Source organism: Vipera ursinii, assembly GCF_947247035.1.
Source record: "Vipera ursinii genome assembly, chromosome: 7".
Classification (NCBI taxonomy): domain Eukaryota; kingdom Metazoa; phylum Chordata; class Lepidosauria; order Squamata; family Viperidae; genus Vipera; species Vipera ursinii.
This window is the reverse complement of record NC_139521.1, coordinates 2,575,672-2,599,872: the sequence shown is the minus strand read 5'-3', so window position 1 is coordinate 2,599,872 and position 24,201 is coordinate 2,575,672. Positions and strand designations below refer to the sequence as shown.

Sequence of the window (24,201 nt, the reverse complement as noted above, 5' to 3'; positions counted from 1 at the left end):
CTGCAAAAGCTGAAAAATCCATGCATAAAACACGTGGCGGCGCTAAAGTTTTATAGCTTTATTAGTGGACCAAGCAAGGACACATTGGGGGGGCGGCGGCGCATCTTTTACCACATTAAAACAAAATGTCACTCTTCCCAAATACAGGTAGTCTTCAACTTACGGCCAGCGTCGACACCAAAACGTCTAGGGCTAAGCGAGAAATTTGTTACGTGAGTTTTGTCCCATTTTACGACCTTGCCCGCCCCGTTTGTGAAGTGAATCACTGCCGTTTTTTTCAATTGGCAACCCGGTTGTTAAGTGGATCTGGTTCCTCCCCATTGGACTCTGCTGGTCAGAAGGTCGCAAAAGGGGATCACGCGAGACTGCAGCCGCCACAAATGTTGTCAAGCATCTGAATGTCAATCCCGTGACTGTGGGGACGCTGCAAACGGCCATGTGAACAACGGTCACAAAGTCGCTTTTATCAGGGCCGTTGTAACTTTGACCGGTCATTAAATGAATCGTTGTAAGTCGAGGACCAGCTTCAGTGCAATATTCTTGTTTTCTGTCTCTCCGCTAGGTAAGGCAGTTTCTGCAATGCTCATCTACCATGTATATAATACCGTAGAATATTCTGATCTCCCCTTGCTGAAACAATCGGAACTTAATTTAGGAAAGGCTAAAAAGGTTGGACCATGTTTTCCATCTTTTGGAGACTCCATTAACTACAGTTTGGGGCAGGTTACCCTGTTTGCTCCTCTCCCCTCTCTTTTATCTGATATTTATCCTACTTTCTCTTTGGTTCCTTACAGAAGGCCAAAAAATGGAAAAAAAATGCAAAAGCATAAATCAGAATCCAAAACAGACGTCAATTACCCCTTAAAAAGCATCCTGGTTACCTTCCAGGGTCTCTGCAGCGAAGGCAACACGGTGGCCACATCGTGCAGCTGAAGTCCCGCCCCTTTTTTTAACACGGGTCACGCCACAAGCAAAAAAAGGCGGGGAATAATAATAATAATAATAATAATAATAATAATAATAATAATAATAATAATAATAATAATATAAAGTTGGAAGGGACCTTGGAGGTCATCTAGTCCAACCCCCTGCTCAGGCAGGAAACCCTATACCATTTCAAGCAAATGGCTGTCCAATCTCTTCTTAAAAACCTCCAGTGTTGGAGCATTCACAGCTTCTGGAGGCAGGTTGTTCCACTGGCTAATTGTTCTCACTGTCAGGAAGTTTCTCCTTAGTTCTAGGTTGCTTCTCTCCTTGACTAGTTTCCATCCATTGCTTCTTGTCCTGCCTTCAGGCACTTTGGAGAACAGCTTGACTCCCTCTTCTTTGGGGCAGCCCCTGAGATATTGGAACGCTGCTATCATGTCACCCCTCACCCTTCTCTTCGTTAAACTACACATACCCAATTCCAGCAACCGCTCCCTATATGTTTTAGCCTCCAGCCCCCTAAGATGGCATCGTTGTGGCTGCCACGTGTAGCGTTTTAGATGTGGGTCCAAAGGGCGGGCGTGCAATTGCAGAATTCGTAAAGCGATCCTAGCTCACCGTCTCTCGAATAAGGTCAGCAGGACTTGAGGGAAAGACTCCGATGGTGGGAGCAAATCTTTCTGGGCTGCGGGTGGGTCTCCCCAATGGAAGACAGCTCAAGAGCTAAGACTTCCACCAGCCAAGCTGCCACCTGCCACGCTCGTGAGCTCATCAAAGCCTGGCCCACTCCGCCAGCAATTCCACCCACGGACACATGGACCCACCACCAGCTGACAAATCCCTCGGGATCCAAATCAACCACACAGCCAACTAGAGACAGCACCGATCCCGCGCGATCCCCCGCTCCTCCCACCAGCAGCTCATCTCCCAAGGATCCAGACCCGATGTAACCTCCCCACCACAAGACCCGTCACAAGCCTCTCACTGACCACTCACACCTGACCCACCACAAGACCCTCGCTTGACACACCCACACCGGAAGCCCTTAAAACAGAAAAACGCCGACAGCCCCTTAATTCTGCTGAAGAGGTTACCCCACCTTGTAAGGAAACGTTCGGAAACCAACCCACGAGCTTGGAGAATGAATCTCCACCCTTCGTGAGACTTTCTTTCTCCACAGATGTTAAAAATGGTAGGGGGGGTAAAAAAGGGAGGAAGGCCACACGGCAATTTCTTCAGCCCCCCCCCCTGTGAGTCGTCCCATTCCGGAGCTACAAAAGTCCTCTTCCGATTTGTTTGTTGCCCATGCGTGTCAAGAATTTTGGAGGGGGTGGAAAAGCTGTCAGGCTGGAGCCCAAAGGCCCCTTTGCCTCTCCTGAACATGTGTGTTGAACATGTCATGCCCAACATAACTGCTGGTCCAAGAACAAAGAGCCAAGGATCTAAAATGGAAATGTAGCACGAGCCTTCTGCGTTCTGAACCACTGGATGAATTATCTTAAAATAAACAGGATGAAAGAGACTGAACAAGGAGTGAAGTAGTTCAGGCCCTTCCACGCACGAATTCCACAACACTCCAGACAGGAAAGGGTTTTTTTTTTTACTGCGGCACAATAGAAATCTCACCTGAATTTAGCCTGTAGCATTGCAAACAAGCTGGGCCAGTTGGAGCATTAAAAAACAAACAACAACAAAAACACCCCCGTTTATTTTTGCATTTATTATGCTAACTCACACATCCGCTGCACCGCATGATTTCCAGATGTGCACGGAGCCTCCTCAAGCCTTGATGCTCAGCTTGAGTTTCCAACGTTTTATTGTAGGACTGGGGCCAGACGGCACACCACAAAACAATTCCACACCACCCTCAAAGGTTCCGAACCATCGAACTAGCTAATTCCAGGGACGTTCTTGTGTGGTTTTTTTTAAAAAGTTTGTTAATGTTTGTTTGTTTTAAAAAAAAAAGCCTCCATAATTTTTGGCTCACTGTGGCCCAGGAACATAGTGCTGAAATCAAAGTCAGGCAAAATTAGGACTCCGTTTCCAGGTGGGGGGGGGGAAATTAAAGGAATTGTTGTAAGCCCCCAAACTACCTGGAGTTCCTTCCATCCGCTAGGAGAAAACGGGATAGAGGAAGGGGGTTTACGCACACCCAAACCCCTACCCTCCTATGATCACACTTCATCAACGGTCAATTATAAAAATACATTAAAGTTCGGGGCAAATTGTAATTCAATACTCCAGTCGCCGTTGCCACGCAATCCTCTCGGACAGAAAACGACAGGATACAATTTTCGCGCCGTAACAGAGAAGTAGAATCAGCTACAATATTATTATTATTATTATTATTATTATTATTATTATTATTATTATTATTATTATTATTATTATTATTATTATTAATTATTTATTATTATTATTATTATTATTATTATTATTATTATTATTATTATTATTATTATTATTATTTTAAAAAATCGTTCTGGTTTGGAAGCTGGGCTTCCCTTAACGTGTTCCTCAATTCATCCAAACACAAGCTCAAGACGACAGTCTCCCCCCAGCAAAACCTAAAAGAACCGTTTTAGTCATCACGGCAATCGCAAACCAATGCAGGTTATCGCTAGAAAGTGGGCGACGCAAAGCTTCAAGTTACCTTAAGTACAACCACTGGCGTCTCATGACCAAACAAAAAATAAAATAAAATAAAATTTGCAGGCGTTTATTTGGTTAATGGGGGAGGGGGGCTACGTAAAGGGATATGACCGTACATCGAAACCCCGCCACCCCCAAAACAAAACCAAAAGCCGCAACACACAGCAAAATGCCCCAAAGTGAAAGGCATGCCAGGCCAAACCTGCAGTCATTGCGGTGAGATGCTGGTCTGATTTTAATACCAGCCTGTTCCAACTTTCTCAACTTCCCGATTTCCTCGGAGCCGTTTTTCTCATTTTGGGGCCCCACAGTTTGGTTACCAGAACGGGTAAGAAACTGAGGCAAAGGGTTCTCTGGAGACACGTCTGTCTGCACGGACTTTGCGGAGGGGGACGCGGTGGTCATCCTGCTACTCAAGAAGTCCCCTTCAAGTGGTTCCTCTTCGATGGTTTCGGGATGGCGTTTGCTACCGGGTTACACAGTGCAGGTTGTTACGCAGAGCAAGACTGATTCCTTAGAACAGGGGTCCCCAATCTAGGGGCCACAGCCTAGTATTGGGCCGCAAGCTCTTGGCCAGCAGACCGCAGAAACAGCTGGCCAGGGCACACACACACGGGCGCGCCTGCCCGCCACTCACGCTACTGCCTACGATCTTGTTTGCGCACACGCGTGGGCGTGAACGGGAATGCTAGTTTGTGTGGAGGGCATGTACGCTCCGTTTGTGCATGCGTGAACTAGCGCTGGGAATGTGTGTGCGGCCCATTCATGCATGCCCATTCGTGAATGCCGCACAGCCATTCCCGCATGCGCCTGGTGCCAGTGCATGTCGTATGCGTGAACGTGGCTGCTAGTAGTGCACCAGTGGGTGTGGGCCCATTTGCGTCTGTGCACACAGGTGCACACGCAGTAATTTGGAAGCTGCTCTCCCCTCCAGACCGCAAGTCCGGAAAGGTTGGAGAACTCTGCCTTAGAGCACAGAGTTGGAACACAAAGCAGAACCACCGTCTCTGAGAAACATTTAGAACATCTGAAAAAAGTCCCGGCTTTCCAACTGCAAGGAACGGATAGTAAAGCATCCCTCTGGAAACAAAGCAGCTTGCCACTAAGAATGGAGGGGGCCCAAATTTCATCAATGGGAGAATTAACCACACTGATGATGTGAGATTCCCATTTGACGCCAGTACCAAACCATCAGGCAAGAGAAGAGCAAGAAAAGTCATTGGTGAATGGAACAGGCACGTGTCTTTGTGGGGTCCCTGGTGCTCTCTGAGCTTGGGTGTTTTCTTGCAGGCGGTTCATTACTCAAAGTAGGTAACATCATCAGTGCTAGAAGGGAGGAGGAGGAGGGGGAGGAGGAAGAGGAGGAGGAGGAGGAGGAGGAGGAAGACTGCAGGGTCCTCGGAGTCTCATTATTTTTTTGCAGATGTTTCATGATCCTACTAGGGAACATCATCAGTGCTAGAAGGGAAGAGGAGGAGGAGGAGAAGGAGGAGGAGGAGGAGGAGGAGGAGGAGGAGGAGGAGGAGGAGGAGGAGGAAGACTGCAGGGTCCTCGGAGTCTCATTATTTTTTTGCAGATGCTTCATGATCCTACTAGGGAACATCATCAGTGCTAGAAGGGAGGAGGAGGAGGAGGAGGAGGAGGAGGAGGAGGAGGAGGAGGAGGAGGAGGAGGAGGAGGAGGAGGAGGAGGACTGCAAGGTTCTCGGAGTTTCATTATTTTTGCAGATGTTTCCTGACCCTAGTAGGAAACATCATCAGTGCTAGAACAAAGTAGGGTTTGTAGAACAGAGGAGAAAGGAAAGGGGAGAAGGAGGAAGAAGAAGAAGACGAAGTGGAGGAGGACTGTGGGGTCCTTGGTGCTCTCTGAACTTGCTGGTTTTGTTGCAGATGTTTCATGACCCAGCTAGGTAACAACATCAGTGCTGAAAGGGGGTGGGGATTTCTCTAGCCTTCCCCAAGGACCCCCCCCAGTTCAACCCTGAGTTACAAATATTCTCTCCTGCGGGCGACGTGTCCCTGGATTTACATGACTTGGTCATCTGACGTTGGATCCGGGCCTTACCTGAGAGGTCTGTCGCCTCCCAGCGGGGAGGACATTGTGCTCCAACTCTTCCGGAAGTCATCCCGTTCGGCTTTCTTCTTCCTGAGTGGAGCTGGGATATAGGCAGTCTGATTGCTTTTGTTGGGAAGGTACTGGTTGAAAGGCACGACTGATTTGGGCTCGCTGTAAGACGTCCGCCTGGCAGACATGTCATCCTTCTTCACGTCTGGCAGCTTTCGATGCGACAGGTCGGACTCCGAATCGCTTCCTCTTCCTGTTTAAAAAAAGCCAGGAGACAAATTTCAAAATGGAACTAAACGAGTGTGTTCCACCATCAAAATAATTCCACTTATTTAGCCACAACGGGCTCCTTCTTCTCTTTCCTGTCTCAAAACGTACAGTTTTCAGACTTATGACAGGTAGTAGGGCTGTATTACTATCATCCTTCTCATCTTCTCTATCTTTCCTACTACCTTCTCCTATTGGTATCTTATGATTTATGATCTATGACTTACCGCTCTGTTGTTTGAATGTACACTGAGAGCTTACGCAATCACACTTGGCCAATACAGAATTCTATTCCATATTCCATATTCCATATTCCATATTCCATATTCCATATTCCAATTTCTATTCTATTCTATTCTATTCTATTCTATTCTATTCTATTCTATTCTATTCTATTCTATTCTATTCTATTCTATTCTATTCTATTCTAGTCTAGTCTAGTCTAGTCTCTTATTGTATTCTATCCTTCTATCCTATCCTATCCTATCCTATCCTATCCTATCCTATCCTATCCTATCCTATCCTATCCTATCCTATCCTACCCTACCCTATCATTCTATTCTAGTCTAGTCTAGTCTAGTCTCTCATTGTATTCTATCATTCTATCCTATCCTATCCTATCCTATCCTATCCTATCCTATCCTATCCTATCCTACCCTACCCTACCCTACCCTATCATTCTATTCTAGTCTAGTCTAGTCTAGTCTAGTCTAGTCTCTCATTGTATTCTATCATTCTATCCTATCCTATCCTATCCTATCCTATCCTATCCTATCATTCTATTCTATTCTATTCTATTCTATTCTAGTCTAGTCTAGTCTAGTCTAGTCTAGTCTCTTATTGTATTCTATCATTCTATCCTATCCTATCCTATCCTACCCTACCCTACCCTACCCTTTCATTCTATTCTATTCTATTCTATTCTATTCTATTCTATTCTATTCTGTTCTGTTCTGTTCTGTTCTGTTCTATTCTATTCTATTCTATTCTATTCTATTCTATTCTATTCTATTCTATTCTATTCTATTCTATTCTATTCTATTCTATTCTATTCTATTCTATCGTATCCCATTCCATTCCATTCTATTCTATCCCATTCCATTCCATTCCATTCTGTTCTATTCTCTATGCCATGCTATGTCATTCTTAGATTATTAACTGCCTGCAGAACCTCAAACTAGTCCTTAAATTCTGCGGATAAAGCAAGGAATGCAATTTCCAAAATGCAGAATTTGAGACTCACCAGTGATCATTCAGTGGGAAAAAAGGGATGGAGTCAGTAGATAATACAGTTAGAGTCTTGGCCAGAGGCACCCAGCCAAGTTTGTCTCGCCATGTTTTTTTTTTTCCTTCCAAGAGTGAGAGTGTCACACGCCTTAGAGGGCCAGCTCTCTCTTTTTTTTTGCTTTTACTGTTTCTAGGTAGCTAATTGAAACTCGGAGTTTAAGCTGAAAAGGGACACTGGAAATGCAAACTGGGAAGGAAGAAAAAAAAAGAGCTTTGAGAAAAATGGAGCGGAGGAAAGGCAGCTGGTTTCTGCATTCTCAATGTCTTTCTTGCAAAGAAATGTCATATTACACAACGCCACAGTCTATCCAAAAGATGCATGCAGGAAATTTGGAGAAAGGAGATTTCATCCTTGTAGCAAAAACAAAGTATGAGAAAACTATTTCAGAGGAGCTCAAAAGTAGGGGGTGATCCAAAGTTATTTAAGAAGACATAAATATTTAAGCAATCATCTAATTATTCCGGACGTAATGCGTTTAATTCTTTGCTCTTCAAGGCATATCAAACCAACAAAGAGTAAAGAAAGGGCTCCATTATTTTGGGGGGAAAGGAATCAAAATAATACTGTCCTCCCTGACAATCCTTCAACTCTTTTGCTCAGAGAACTGAAGAGCAAAGCAAAGCTACTCCCTTAAAGAAAATACTGCTACTGCATTACAGCTACTCTACTTTTGTTAGCAGCATCCATTAGAAAATATTTTTGCTAACAATTATTAGAATCATATTATAGCTACTGTATTCAATTCAATCTTTATTACGGTCCAGCACAAAAGGTTAAATATTAAAAGAAAGCAAAAGTGAATCGAACTGAACAGAACAAGGCATAGTCATAGTGATACATTACAATGGAGCTACTCTAGTGTTGTTAGTAGCACCCATTAGAAAGAATTTTTGCTAACTCTACTGCTCAAAAAAATAAAGGGAACACTTAAACAACACAATGTGCTGTATTTAATAGTAGGATGTCTTATCTTGTGTTCCCTTTATTTTTTTCGAGCAGTATATTTTGTTATCAGTACCCATTGGAAAGAATTTTTACCAGCAATTGTTAGATTACTATCACATCTACTCTAGTACTTTTGTTAGCAGTGCCCACTGGAAAGCATTTTTGCTAACAGTTGTTAGATTACTATTACCCTAGTACTTTTGTTATCGGTACCCACTGGAAAGAATTTTTACCAGCAATTGTTAGATTACTATCACAGCTACTCTAGTACTTTTGTTACCAATGCCCACTGGAAAGCATTTTTGCTAACAATTGTTAGATTAATATTACCCTAGTACTTTTGTTATCGGTACCCACTGGAAAGAATTTTTACCAGCAATTGTTAGATTACTATCACAGCTACTCTAGTACTTTTGTTAGCAGTGCCCACTGGAAAGCATTTTCGCTAACAATTGTTAGATTACTATTACCCTAGTACTTTTGTTATCGGTACCCATTGGAAAGAATTTTTACTAGCAATTTTTAGATCCACGTGCCAAAACATACTGACCAAATCAAATTTCCGTTCACTGTACACCAAGGTGAATTGTTTACATGCCAGAAGTCTAGTAACTCTTTACTCTGTTGAGGAACATGCTCCAAACCAGGTTTCCTTTCTTTGGGTTCCCTTTAACTTTTGACCTTGTGTTATGTGTTAAACAAATGCCTGCCTGCTCTCTTCAGAGGGAGGAAATCCCATCTCATAAATTTGAGACCTGGTGCAGCTACTCTTCGACCCTGCAGCTCAGGGCTGGGAGTGAGAAAAAACAAAAAGGAAAAAAAAAGACTTTGGCAGCAAATCATCTCAAAATTACAGGTAGCCCTCGACTTATGAGCCCAACATTTCGGTTGTTAAGTGAGACACTTTGCTAAGTGAATTTTGCCCCATTTCACAGCAGTTCGCTGAGGGGACCGTTCAAAGTCACAACGGCATTGAAAAAAGCGGCTTAGCACCATTTTTCACCCTTAGGACCGTTGCAGCATCCCCGCGGTCATGTGACCAAAATTCAGACCCTTGGCAACTGATTCATATCTATGACGGTCACAGTGTCCAGGGGGTCACGTGATCCCCTTTTGCGACCTTCTGACAAGCAAAGTCTACGGAGGGAGCCGGATTCACTTAACAGCCAGGTTACTCATTTAACAACTGCAACGTTTCACTTAACAACCGGGGCAAAAATCCACTGAACAAATGCCGCCACGACAGAAATGTTGGGCCACAATGGGGTCGTGAAGTTGAGGACCAGCTGTGTAAGTCTTTCTGAGGATCAAACTCTCAGTCGGGGAAGCCCGCGGTGGAAGCGGCAGCATCACGCACCCGTATGTGTGCCCCGTCGCGTCCTCTTACCATCGCTGCTCCCTCTCAGCACCACGTCTGGAGACGGCGTCTGCTGGGAGCGGGATCCGAAGGAATCCAGGCTGTCGAAGGAATCATCTCGGCCGTGACGCGGGGGAGAAAGGGAATCGCTGCGTTCAGAGTCCCAGCAATCGATGTAGCCGCTGTCACGGATGCTGCGCTTCGGGCTCTCCACCTCTTCTGTGTCCTGCTGAGGAACAGAAGCCTTGTCAGAAAGGCCCATCCACTAAAGCAGGGGTCCACAACCCCCCCGGGCCGTGGACCGGTAGCGGGCCGCGGCACGCCAGCAACCGGTCCGCGCAAACAAGCCAAGCTCCATCCACAGGATGCAGGCAGCACACAAAACCAGGCCCCCTCCGGTCCACGGAAAAACCTCTCCCCACGGAAGCGGTCCCTGGTGCCCAAAAGGTTGGGGACCTCTGCTGCAAAGAATATAAGGCAGGGGTCCCCAACCCCCGGTCTGTGGACCAGTAGCGGGCCACGGCATGCCAGCAACCGGTCCGCGCAAACAAGCCAAGCCCCATCCGCGGGATGCAGGCAGCAGACGAAGCCACGCCCCCTCTGGTCTGCGGAAAAACCTCTCCCCACGGAAGCGGTCCCTGGTGCCCAAAACTTCGGGGGGGGGGGGCTCTGCTCTAAGGTCTGCATCTACAGGTCATCCTCAACTTACAAAGCTTTTTTGTTTCGTCAGCGTTCAAAGAGCCTTGGTGGAGCAGTGGGCTAATGCCTCCTTAAGTAACACCAGCTGCCTGCAATTAGTGCAGGTTCGAGTCCCACCAGGCTCAAGGTTGACTCAGCCTTCCATCCTTCCCAGGTAGGTAAAATGAGGACCCAGATTGTTGGGGGCAATTAAGCTGACTTTGTAATAATGCCGCTTGGGGTGTGTGTGAAAGCCCTAATAAGCAGGCATATACATAGAATGAAGGCTACTGCTAAGCTTGTAAGCCGCCCTGAGTTCTTCGGAGAAGGGTGGGATATAAATGGAATTAATAAAATAAATAATAAATAAATAAAGTTACAAGGACGCCAGGAAAAGCGACCTGCAGCCATTTGTCACACTTTTACAACGGTTGCAACACTCCCCGTGATCACGTGATCAAAATTCAGAAGCTTGGCAACTGGCATGCACTTACGACGGTTGCCGTGACCCGGGGCTGTGTGTCACGTGATCCCCTCTTGCGACCTTCTTGACAGGCAAAGCCAATGGGGGTGGGGGGTGGGAAAGCCGGATTTCACTTAAAAAGCGTGTTATTAACGACTGCAACGATTCAGCAAGAAAGGTCGCAAAACGGGGCCGAGCTCACTTAACGACTGTCTGGCTTGCTGGTCGTAAATTGAGGACCACCTGTAGTCTGCGCCCACCCGCGGCGTGGCTGAAAAGTACAACACGAGTACGGGCAGCCCTCGTCTTTGGACTCTCAATTCAGCCCACAATTTCTCTTAGCCGAGCCAGACATTTGTGAAATGAGTTTTGCCCCATTTTACAGCCCCTCTCGCCACGGTTGTTAAGTGAGTTTCTTGTTGCTGTTTAAGTTGGTAAACGGCTGTTAAGTGAATCTGCCTTCCCCCGTTGACTTTGCTGGTCAGAAGGTCGCAAAATGGGACCACGTGACACACACCCCCGGGGACGCTGCAACCGCCACAAGTCCACGCCAGTTGCCAAGCCTCTGAATTGTGTTCACAGGACCCTGGGGGATGCTGCGACGGTCGTAAGTGTGAAAAAGGTCACTCATTTCCAGGGCCGTCGCGACGTCAGACGGTCACTAACTGAGCTGCTGTCAGTCAAGGACAACGTGCGGGGTTGGTTCTTCTTCCCGATGTCCGTCCCTGTTTATTTTTTCCCCCCTTCCTCACAACTGCTTTTCTGCGGGAGTTGTGGCTTTCTGAAACAGACAACTTGTTCCACCAGAAGCCACCAGGAAATAAAAGACTTGTTGTTGCTCAGACCGCGTGGGAAAACTGTAACTTGACTTTCCGTTCTTTTTTTTTTTTTTTCAAAAGCCTGTTTGTTTCTACCGTTACGGCCAGCACAAAAGATCTGGGACGTTAGCCGGTAACATAATCCAGAGCAAGGATTATTGATTGATTGATTGATTGATTGATTGGACGTTACTTTTTTTTAAAAAAATATTTGGACCACCTATTTCAAAAACCCCCCAATCGTTTGGGCTTCACCGAAGTCTCAATCCAAAGTGCCCTTTCCAAAGTGGCTTGAAGTCTGCTGTGAAAAGCAAAACAACATTCCCAGGAACACAGGCACACACCCACCCCGCACACCCACCCCGTGCACCAAACAGAAAAGAAAAGCTGGATTTATGCCGACGAAGAAAGAACTCAATGAAGCGGTTTTACAACATCGGATGAAAATGAAATAATAATAATTGTGTTCGTCTTCCGCCGCTATCATTCTCCGCTAAGGATCTGCCCTGACACTTTCAACCAAGCCAAAAATACCCCCAAACAAACGCATCCATCCCAGCAACAACTGGTGCAAGAATGATTGTGTTAATGCACATTACCTAACGATACAACGAGGAGGTAAAATAAATAAATAAATAAAAGCAAGCAAGCAACCTGAAACATGGCTAGTCCGTTCTCCACCGCATCTGCTTCACAGGGGCCGCTGGCCGTGTGGTACCAGAAGAGGCGTCCCGAGTTTCAAGTTAGCAGGCAACGCATCTCCCACCCTTCCCTGAACAGATTCCTTCAAAGTCATGTCTATCGGCCTCGGGACTCCAGCAAACAGGAATTTATCATCGCTGTCGTGGTGGTTCTTTCTCGCTCGGTCACAGCAACCCAGCTCTGGGCTCACCCCCCACCCCCAGCACCTTCTCTCGTCGTGTGGAGGAGAAACTGCAGTTCTGGAAAAAAGGGGGAGTCTTTCTTCCTAAAGCAATCAGCTTTAGAGCAAAGAAAGAGAGAGAGAGGGGGGAAGGAAGAAAGGGGGAGGGAGGGAGGGAGGGAGGAAGGAAAAGAAAGAAAGAAGGAGGAAGGAAGGAAGGAAGGAAGGGCGAAGGAAGGAAGGAAGGAAGGAAGGAAGGAAGGAAGGAAGGAAGGAAGGAAGGAAGGAAGGAGGAAGGAAGGAAGGAAGGAAGGAGGAAGGAAGGAAGGAAGGAAGGAAGGAAGGAAGGAAGGAAGGAAGGAAGGAAGGAAGGAAGGAGGAAGGAGGAAGGAAGGAAAGAAAGAAGGGAAAGAAGGAAGGAAGAAAGAAGGAAGGAGGGAAGGAAGGAAAGAAAGAGGGAGGGAGGGAGGAAAGAAGGGAAGGAAGGAAGAAAGAAAGAAGGAAGGAGGGAAGGAAGGAAGGAAGGAAGGAAGGAAGGAAGGAAGGAAGGAAGGAAGGAAGGAAGGAAAGAAAGAAAAGAAAGAGGGAGGGAGGGAGGGAGGGAGGGAGGAAGAAGGGAAGGAAGAAAGGGGGAAGGAAGGAAGGAAGGAAGGAAGAAAGAAGGAAGGAAGGAAGGAAAGAAGGAAGGAAGAGAAAGAAAGAAAGAAAGAAGAAAGAAAGAAGGAAGGAAGGAAGGAAGGAAGGAAGGAAAGAAAGAAAGAAAGAAAAGAAAAGAAAAGAAAAGAAAAGAAAGGAAAGGAAAAGAAAAGAAAAGAAAAGAAAAGAAAAGAAAAGAAAAGAAAAGAAAAGAAAAGAAAAGAAAGCAAACTCTTTCCCTGATGTCTCTGAAGAATTCAGCCTTGCTCTTCGCTTCTTGCCAGCTCCCGGCTGCCGGGAGATCGGAGGGCCCTTGTGGCTGCCAGCCGTGTTCCGAGCCAGGAGAACAATGGCAGCCTTTGACAGCCTCCCGATTATAAACTCTCTCCGGGGCAAGCGGTGCATACTAAAAGGCGGAGAGCTCCAGAAGACGGAAAGGCCAGGGGGCGCCTTGAAGGAGACGGCTGCCCCTCCTTTCAGCTAGGATCTTCTCCAAGAATGCTGGAAGGCACCTGGGAGGTCTTCTAGTCCACCCGCCTTGCTCAAGCTGGGAACCCGACTACCGCTCTGGAGAATTCCTCCTTAAAAGCCTCCGGTGTCGTGTTACGGAGCACCCACGCCTTCTGGTGACAAGCTGTTCCGCTGGCGAATCGCCCTCCCTGTTCCTCCTTAACTCCAGGTTGCTCCTCTGCAACCTCTAGCTTCCATCCGTTGTTTCTCGCCCTGCCTTCTGGGGCTGTGGAAAATAAGTGGAACCCCAACCCCCCCCCCTCGTCACCACTCCAGGTTTTTAAGAAGAGACTGGACAGCCACTTGCCTGAGATGGCATGGGGGGTGTGTGTCTCCTGATTGAGCAAGGGGCTGGACTAGAAGACCTCCGAGGTCCCTTCTGGCTCTATTCCAATTCTGATTCTTTGCGGCAGCCCCTCAAATGCTGGAATGCTGCTATCACGTCCCCCCTAATCCTTCTTTTTTCTAGACTAGCCAAAGCTTTCAAAGTTTATTTTTCTTCTTCTGTCTCTCCTCCTCCTCCTCCTCCTCCGTCTTTTGAATCCAAAAGACGAGGATAGTAGGGCGACACCACTCCCGTGTAACTATGGGAGATGCTTCTCGGAGGCCAGCTGAACCGCTGAACCACCCCACTCCTGGGGTGCGAGTTAAACTTCCTTCAGCAAAGAATGGGTCAGAATCAGCTCTGTGGGAATTTCTCCCTGGTGTTAAAAAAAACCAACCAGTTGTAATAGCCCAAGATTTGCTAAGGAATTTCTGTCTTCCAGTACTTCAGGGGGCTGTCACAGAGGAGGCTGACTTGTTCTCTAGGGCAGGAGAAGAAGCCATGGGCGGAAGCTTGTCAAAGAGAGAGAGAGACGTCCGAGAAGTAATTTTCTGACCACGAGAAAAAATCAATCAATGCAATAGCTTCCCTCTTGGGTGCTCCATCACTGGAGGTTTTCAAGAAGAGACTGGACAACCCTTTGACTGGGATGGTGTAAGACTTCTACCCTGAGTAGGGGGCTGGACTAGAAGGCCTCTATGATTCTATGATAAGGGTGTTCCCCAATGATAAACCTAAATTGCTCCCTACAAGACGGGTGGACGATAGGAATGGTTGCAACCAACTCTACGTGGGATAAATATCGCGCCAGTTAAAAACCAGGATCCACCCACACCGGCTGGCAGACAAACGCCACAATCCCAAGTCTTTCATCTCCACCCACACCGACACCAACAACGCCATTTTGAGTGGAGCCACGGAAGAACAGTCGGATGGTCTGTGACGGAATAAAGATGGAGGTTGGATTTGACTTGTGGCACTCCTTTAATAACAACCCCTCCAAAATAATTTTTTTTCCTAGGGGGAACATTTTTCCTCTGCTTAATGGTGGGATCCTGTACACAGGGTGTATTCCATACCCAACAGACAAAATTCCCATGGTCCTTGCGTATCTCCCCAGTGTGGCATCTACAGTACAACTTCTGCATACCAACAGCCTGCCTTTAATCCTTTGGCCAAATGCCATTTTGGAAAAGCAAACTTTCTATGGCTGAAAGTTCAACCGTAATAGGCCTGGAAAGCGGAGAAGCTATCCAACGACACCCAGACAGTATTTCGTTCATTAAAAATCCCTTGAAATATATATATATATTTTAAAAAAAGCTTTGTTGTTCACTCTCTCGTCCTCTTTTAAAACAGACGAAGCATCTCCATGATTTTTTTTAAAAAAAGGAGTGAATGCGTGATTGATTAATTAAATGAATGAATGAATGAGCAAATTGTAGAGAGAGAGAGAGAGGGGAAAAAAAAAAAAGCTTCGGTTCCAAAACTGCAACCTTTGTTAATCTGTCCTCTGAATAGCTGTTCATTTCATCTTAGTTTAGTCTGGCATGCTAATAATTCAAAAGGGCAGAACAGTGCCTAACAGAATGCCAACCGAGGGGAAGTCCAACGTCTATACAATTGGAGAAAATCCATGTTTAAGAATGCCGCAAATAAGAAGTGTAACCAAAAACGTGCCCTTTAGTCATAAAATAATTAATATGAGTCTACCTTACTGTAAGGGCTGTCCAGATAAGAGCTATGAAGTGACTGATATTATTATTATTATTTTAAAAAAAGGTTATGTCATGGAAGAAAGTACATTTTCTGAGATTATATACACAATAAACCTACTTTTTATTATAATAAATTTATTGTATTAAGATGTAACAGATATCCAAGCAATGGCTGCACGCAATAGAAGCCAACTTTTTTTAAAAAATTACTTACAAATGTTTTGATCCTTTCCGGCTTGGCATTCTATAATACAACAATTATCCCTGCCACATCAAACACACAAATGTGCTGTAAAAGTTGTCTTAATGGAAAATCACATCCTTCCATCACTCCCACATAGATCACCAACATACTGTGGATCAAAATGACTTAGAAAATATTGCATTAGAAATGTATTGGAGAGAGTGATATATAAGCTTGAAAGGGTGAATCAGATTTTGGTGTTGGGTCCAAATTTTACCTGACACACACAGTGACAGAAACAAACATACATTTTTTTCCCCCCTGTTGATCAAAAAACGTTATCCACCACAGGCTTTACCAAAAGGCAAACACAATAAAGTTACTACGGCACAAGCTGTAACTTTTCTAGTTTTGCATGCAATCAAAAAAAAAAAAGTTCTTAAAAAAATTAAAGAGGTCGGCCGGCCTTAATATTTGTCCTCTTTAAAATTCACTTTTGCTGAGGTTTATTACAACATAAAATAGAATGAAAATAAAGATTAGAAAAGGGTGGGAGGGGACGGGCAGAAGAAAAAACAACCAAACGAGATCAAACAGCGTCCTCTTCCAAATCTTTCTATTTAAGTAAAATGCTAACAATATTTGCAGCCTCCGCTTTAAGCATTTACTTGTTACCAGCCCTTTCCATAACGACACAAACATCGAATCTTCAAAACTAAGTGTATTTATTTATACATTTTTTTCTATTTCAAGTCTGAAAATCAGAAGCGGTTTTGCAATGGAAATGGGACCCAATCATATCCCTAGATTGTTCTGCAAATATTCCCCTTTATTGAAATCTCTTTGCTTAAAACGGTTTACATTTCCATCTCCACCCAATCTATTTTTTTCACCTATCCATTCCTCCGTTGTGGGTCGACCTTCACATTTGTGGAATAAAGAGATGAACTATCTGTTGGGGATTTAAACAGGTCTGTGAAGAACGGCCGCTTTAAAAGAAGTAACAAGGCAACAAACTTTAAAAAAAAAAGAAAAAAAGAAATGCAAGCAGTCCTTGACTTACAACAGCTTGTTTAGTGACCGTTTGATGTTACAACCGTGCTGAAAAAAGAGACTTAGGACCATTTTTCATGCTTACGGCCGCTGCAGCAGCACACCCCCCCCAGGGTCACGCGATCAAAATTGAGACGCCTGGCACCTGACTCGTATTTATGACGGTCGCAGTGTCCTGACCTTCTGATAAGCAAAGTCCATGGGGGACTCATTTAACGACCGGGTTACTAATTTAAGAACTGCAGAGATTCACTCAAGAACGGTGGCGAGAATGGCTGTGCGATGGGGCAAAACTCACTTCATGACGTTCTCGCTGGGAATTTGGGGCTCAATCGTGGACGTAAGTAGAGGACTACCGGCACGTGAGAGAGCAAGTTGAAGTACCTTTCTCATCTGGGTTAACAATCCTTCAAATTCTTTCAGGTTCAGTGAGGGCCCATTGAAGTAAGCGCTGTTGTTTGCAGTTTTCCCCAGCCAGTAGACGGTGGCTAAAACCTGAAGGATTCAACAAACATTAATTGGAACAACTGCAAAACACCAGATCAATTCGGCGCCACCACAGGTTCCCGTAGTCTTTCTACAACAAATGAAAGACGTTCCCTGTTTTTTCCTTTAAAAACGGTCTATGTTCCCCCCACCCCGCAAAAAAAAAAAGCTTCCTCCTTCCGCTGTGTGTTCAAGATGGACAGTGATTAACCTTTATAGGTTACTTATAGGTAAGCGTGTAGGTCTGTTCATATTTTGCATATGGCATGTTTAAGTGTGCGTTATGTACGTGTACACTTTGAGAGCAAGCAACTAAATTTCATTTTTAATGTGTGCCATTGTGCCCACAGTAAAAACAATGACAATAAAGATTATCTATCTATCTATCTATCTATCTATCTATCTATCTATCTATCTATCTATCTATCTATTTTTAATGTGTGCCATTTTGCCCACAGTAAAAAATGACAATAAAGGTTATCTATCTCTATCTCTATCTCCCTCCCTCCCTCCCTCCCTCCCTCCCTCCCTCCCTCCCTCCCTCTATCTATCTATCTATCTATCTATCTATCTATCTATCTATCTATCTATCTATCACTATTCTATATCTATCTATCTATCTATCTATCTATCTATCTATCTATCTATCTATCTATCATCTATCTATCTATCTATCCATCTATCTATCATCTATCTATCATCTATCTATCTATCTATCCATCTATCTATCATCTATCTATCATCTATCTATCTATCTATCTATCTATCTATCTATCTATCTATCATCTATCTATCTATCATCTATCTATCTATCTATCTATCTATCTATCTATCTATCTATCTATCTATCTATCCATCTATCTATCATCTATCTATCTATCTCATTTTAATGTGTGCCATTGAGTAGAACAGGATAAAATATAGAATACAGAATAGAACAGAATAGAACAAAATATAGCATAGAATAGGAGTGAATAGAATAGAATAGAATAGAATAGAATAGAATAAACAGAGTTGGAAGGGACCTTGGAGGTCATCTAGTCCAACCCCCTGCTCAGGCAGGAAACCCTATGCCATTTCAGACAAATGGTTCTCCAGTCTCTTCTTAAAAACTTCCAGTGTTGGAGCATTCACCACTTCTGGAGGCAGGCTGTTCCACTGGTTAATTATACAGAATAAGAGGGTTGCTGCATATTCAGCAGCAGTTTAAAGGGCAGGATCAAAATCCTTAATTCTAAGTAAAAGAAATATATAGAGGCACCAATACCTGATTTATCACAAAAGAGTTCCAGGATTAAATGAATGCAGGGTTTTGGGTTTTTTTTTTGTTTTAAATGGAGTTGTCTTCCTGCAAGGAATTTATTGCTTTCATAATGCACCTCTCTCTGGGTATTTATTAAAGAAGAGAGATTTCCTGCGAATTCCAGGCGGTGCTTGGAATCTTTTGTAAAAGGACGATCAGATAACCGACAGGAAATTTCCACTCGTAGGAATAAATTCACGGAGGGGAGAGGAGGAGGCACACCCATTTATAATTGTGTGAACTGAAACAGTTTCCACTTTTCTAACAGGAGGAGTTGGAGATTTTTTATTTTTTTATTTTGCTTCCATTCAGAAGTTGGTCTGAGCTATTAACCTCTGGTTTCCCTAAGGGCGCATTGAAAAACCCAACAGCCATAAACTGAGCAGTCTAAACGATAAAATGCCAGATGCTTATTAATGCGTATCCAAAATGGGTGGAAGAAACAGCCACAGAGGGCTGCTCTTGGCCAGGCGCTGGGTGCAGGGACCGCATTTGATTTTATTTCTTTCTCTCCCTCCTTTTATCATTTCTACAAACAAGGCGGCCGGCACACGCCTTTCTCCTCCTCTTTTTCCCCCACAACAACCCTGCGAGGTTGGTTGGGCTCAGGCAGAGGGACTGCCCCAAGATCACCCAGCCTGGGTTTCGTGTCTGAGGAAGGACTAGAACTCACCGTCTCCTGGTGATTGGCTCAAAGCCGCCCAGCTGGCTTTCACGACTAAGGCAGGAAGTCTGAACGGATTGCTAGCACCTGATGATGTTACCTAGTTTGGTAAGGAAACGTCTACAGCAGGGGTGTCAAACTCAATTTCATTGAGGTTGCCTTCAAGGGGCTGGGTGGGTGTGGCCAGGGTGGGCGTGGCTAGAGTGCGTATGGCCTACTGGGTGGGCGTGGCCAACTCTACATGGTTCGCATCAAGGGTGCCTATGGGGGCCTGGGCAGGAGTGGGACAGATCTGAGGGTCTCTGGCAGGAGGAGGGTCTCTGGGCCAGGGCCATGGAAGTGGGGGTCGTTCCCTCACTGTTGCCAGGATGGCTTCGCGGGCCGCAGGAAACCACTTCGCGGGCTGGATCCAGGCCCTGGGCCTTGTGTTTTGACATGTCTGGTCTACAGCAAAGCCATCCAGCTCAGAGAACAACAAGGACCCCACAATATTGCATAGGGCACAACTAGGGTTCTTTCAGTCCAACAGACGGTTGGTTAACCTAACTCCCAAACTGGTGAAGAGATTTTGAAAACCGACAGCTTTTGAGGACAGGTCAAAGATCCTCCATAAGAACTTTGTTGCTACTTGTTGCCTTCTTCCCTTGACGTCTTTGGCGGGTTAATGTTGCCTCTATCAAACTTATTTATAGAGAACAATTCCTATAAACGTGAGTGGCACTGGTGGATCTATTTAGCGTGGTTCCCTATCTGGAACTGCGTCCGGTGGAGTTCCAGAAGTTCCCACTTCTGCAGGGATGAGAAATCCTGATTATTATTATTTTTTGGCCTCCATGCAAAGCCCGAGCCTCCTTAACGTCAACTCCAGGCAACTCCTTCCCTTGATACTTGAATAATGTCACCGAAAGGCCAAAGGTTTCCATTCACCAGGAACAGCAGCTCAAGAGGTGGCCCAGCGTGTCAGATCCTCCCTCTCCATACCGAGAACCTGACCTCAAGTACTCTCATTCCAGAGTTGTTTTGTGAAAAACAGAAATATATATATATACATACTGCAATATATACTGGTTCCTGAGTAAGGAAAAGAGGGTCAGCCAGGGCAAAAGCTTAATCTCTTTCTTTTTAATTGCAACCAAAGAGCTTAGCATAATTCAAGAAAGAGCAGCAAGCGGCTGTGGTTGCTAACAGGTAGCCTACAATTTTAAGGATCCAGTTGAAAACACGCACGGATGGAATCTCAATTTTGGAATGGAGTCTAGAAAGGAATTTCCAGATTTTTCAATGACCGGGAGTTCAAATTTTGGACTGGAGTCTAGAAAGGAATTTCTGGATTTTTCAATGACCGGGAGTTCAAAGTTTGGACTGGAGTTTCTAGATTTTCAATTATTTTTTGAAGGAATCTATCTAGTTTAATGAAAAGAAGGACCAGGGATGATATGAAAGCAGTCTTCCAATATCTCAGGGGCTGCCCCAAAGAGGAGGGAGTCAAGCTCTTCTCCAAAGCGCCCGAAGGCAGGACAAGAAGCAACGGATGGAAACTCGTCAAGGAGAGAAGCGACCTGGAACTAAGGAGAAATTTCCTGACAGTTAGAACAACTAACCAGTGGAACCACCTGCCTCCAGAAGCGGTGAATGCTCCAACACTGGAAGTTTTTAAGAAGAGACTGGACAGCCATTTGTCTGAAATGGTATAGGGTTTCCTGCCTGAGCAGGGGGTTGGACTAGATGACCTACAAGGTCCCTTCCAACTTCTTCTTCTTCTTCTTCTTCTTCTTCTTCTTCTTCTTATTATTATTATTATTATTATTATTATTATTATTATTATTATTATTATTATTATTATCATCATCATCATCATCATCATCATCATCATCATCATCTCAGGGGCTGCCCCAAAGAAGAGGGAGTCATGCTCTTCTCCAAAGCTTCTGAAGGCAACATGAGAAGCAACGGATGGAAACTCATCAAGGAGAGAAGCAACCTAGAACTAAGGAGAAACTTCCTGACAGTGAGAACAATTAACAAATGGAATGACTTGCCTCCAGAAGCGGTGAATGCTCCAACACTGGAGACTTTCCAAAAGAGACTGATTTCATTTATCTGAAATGGTGTGGGGTCTCCTGTCTGAGCAGGGGGTTGAACTAGATGACCTCCAAGGTCCCTCTCAACTCTGTTATTCTGTTACAGGGACCGTTTAAAGCCACGTCCTTTCAGAGTACTCTGAAATATTTCCTAATTTCTGTGTAAAAATTTTCAGGTTTCTCCAAAAAAGGACTGCTGTGATAACTCTGCTGAGATTTCAAATGAAAGCTTTGTTTAAAAAAAACAAAAAACAAAGCTCCAGCATTTGGTAAATTCGCTCCAGCAACTTCCTAACAGGGCCTCTGCAAGTCATTCTGAGTAAATTTTGCAAAACGAAACACGCTATTTATTGCTAAAGCTACATGTGTGCACGAGTTTTTGCTGGCGGGGGTGAGGGGGAAAGACCAATCACTCTCCTCAGGACAAGCCAGACACCATAAAATAGTATACTTTTTTTAAAAAAAATTAACCCGTAGCTACAATCATGGGCTTCAAAGTTCTATCGAAAAACTGCGGCAATTCCTTAACACGACTGAAGGACATCAGCCAAATATAATGGGAATAGTCAGGAGTGCACCCATGAACAGTAACACCAGAAGTTGTGTCGGGCTTTGGAGAGTTTATCTCACTCTGGGACCAAGTGCATTTAAAACTTTCCTTCCTTGCCGGGCAGTGAGTCACTTGCCGTTCCTGGTTTCAATCAGGCTGACGGGAGGGAAAAGAGCTGCTTTGAAATTAAAATCCCGTTTGGAGGGAAGACAGGAGAGTTCACAGGCAATAAAGCATTTGCACATGCCTGCAAAAGGGGCAGTTCACTCACTTAAGAGATAACAGCCCCTTTGGCTGCTTCGAAATGACTTCAAACAGACTCGGTTTGTTCATCGAACAAAAAATGTATTCCTTCCAAAGTTTTATTGTGCTGTTGTTGTTACTGCTATTCAAAGGACTTGTATTTCTGTCGCCACGGTATAAAAAAGATGCTGAGACTCTGGAAAGAGTACAGAGAAGAGCAGCGAAGATGATCAGGGGACTGGAGGCTAAAACATATGAAGAACGGTTGATGGAATTGGGTATGTGTAGTTTAATGAAGAGAAGGACGAGGGTGGACACGATAGCAGCCTTCCAATATCTCAGGGGCTGCCCCAAAGAAGAGGGAGTCAAGCTATTCTCCAAAGCACCCGAAGGCAGGACAAGAAGCAACAGATGGAAACTCATCAAGGAGAGAAGCAACCTGGAACTAAGGAGAAACTTCCTGACAGTGAGAACAATTAACCAGTGGAACAACCTGCCTCCAGAAGTTGTGAATGCTCCAATACGAGGTTTTTAAGAAGAGACTGGACAGCCATCCATCTGAAATGTTATAGGGTTTCCTGCCTGAGCAGGGGGTTGGACTAGATGACCTCCACAGTCCCTTCCAGCTCTGTTTAATCTGTTCCTCCACTCTGCTGTGACCATGACGCTTTTGCTGTTAACTTATCAAAACGTGAGCAAAGTTAGCTTTACATCAGGGCTGTCCAACCTCGGCCACTTTTAAGACCTGTGGATTTCAACTCCCAGAATTCCCCAGCCAGCAAGGAATTCTGGGAGCTGAGGTCCACCAAGTCTTAAAGATGCCAAGGCTGGACGCTCCGGCCCCTGCGTTGCCAAAAGTTCAAAGTCCCCCTGCCCCCCAAAAAGATATACAGTATATCTTTTTTGTGTAAATTACTAACAAAGAATTAAGGGAGACTGAAATGCATTTCTAACTTATTAGTTTTCATCAGTCAGCCATACCCTTCTGAGATTCGAACCTGGGCTGATTGCACATTAGGCAGTTGTTTTTTACCTCTTGAGCCTGCCTAAAACAACTGCCTAATGTGCAATCAGCCCAGGTTCGAATCTCAGAAGGGTATGGCTGACTGATGAAAACTAATAAGTTAGAAATGCATTTCAGTCTCCCTTAATTGTTTGTTAGTAATTTACACAAATATATGAGCTGTCCAGTGGGACTACTGCCTGTTCGATGGCCTTCAAGATAGGCTGAAAACAGGAAATAAAGATTTGCCCCATGTTTGGGGCCTAGCAAGGTAATCTAAATAGTTAACATTTGACATATATCTTTTTTATCCATAGAAATATATTGGAGTTCCAACCTTAGTTACACACACACACACACACAACCAGACAGACACCTATCCAGCACGAAGAGGGGGGTGGGAAAGGGCTGCACGTTTGAGTACTTACATTTTTCAGCTTTCTGCCAGCGTCAAGATTCCTGCGAAAGGAAGGAGGGAAAACATTTCAGAAAGCAGAAATTCCTTCCACGGTTTGTATAAGGAGGGAAGTCACATGTTTTCCTGACTCGCAAGAGCCGGCAGGATGTGTCTGCTGGCTGGGCAGCACGTGACGAAAGGCGACTGCAGCCATTTATTGATCTGACAGCATGGAAGGACAATTTTCAAGAGCTCTTTCGATCCACCCAGCCGGCATTCGAGTTTCCAAAGAATTAAAGTTAAAAAAAATTTTTTAATCCCATTTATATCCCGCCCTTCTCCGAAGACTCAGGGTGGCTTACAAGCTTAGCAGTAGCCTTCATTCTATGTATATGCCTGCTTGTTAGGGCTTTCACACACACACCCCAAGCGGCATTATTACAAAGTCAGCTTAATTGCCCCCAACAATCTGGGTCCTCATTTGACCTACCTGGGAAGGATGGAAGGCTGAGTCAACCTTAAGCCTGGTGGGACTCGAACCTGCACTCATTGCAGGCAGCTGGTGTTACTTAAGGAGGCATTAGCCCACTGCTCCACCCCTACCACCAAAATAAAACCGAGGCAAGGCCGTCCAAAGCCGAGCAGGCAAAAGAGGGAATAAACAAGGCTGGTCCTTGGTGCCCTCTTGAGCTGAGTTGCTTTCTTGCAGACATTTCGTTACCCAACT

At 44.9% G+C, this 24,201-nt stretch overlaps 1 protein-coding gene across 1 annotated transcript in view; it reads right to left on the bottom strand.

Annotated features, from left to right (window-relative positions):
- The window catches only part of LIMCH1 (LIM and calponin homology domains 1), a gene marked incomplete at both ends in the record, with an annotated part of 108,430 nt that overhangs the window by 64,473 nt on the left and 19,756 nt on the right, over positions 1 to 24,201 (bottom strand). The window contains 5 exons of the mRNA XM_083368054.1: positions 3,782 to 4,045; positions 5,644 to 5,896; positions 9,531 to 9,726; positions 17,132 to 17,242; positions 23,506 to 23,536. Coding sequence (XP_083224180.1) covers positions 3,782 to 4,045; positions 5,644 to 5,896; positions 9,531 to 9,726; positions 17,132 to 17,242; positions 23,506 to 23,536 — 855 coding nt within the window. The remainder of the gene's footprint in view (positions 1 to 3,781; positions 4,046 to 5,643; positions 5,897 to 9,530; positions 9,727 to 17,131; positions 17,243 to 23,505; positions 23,537 to 24,201) is intronic.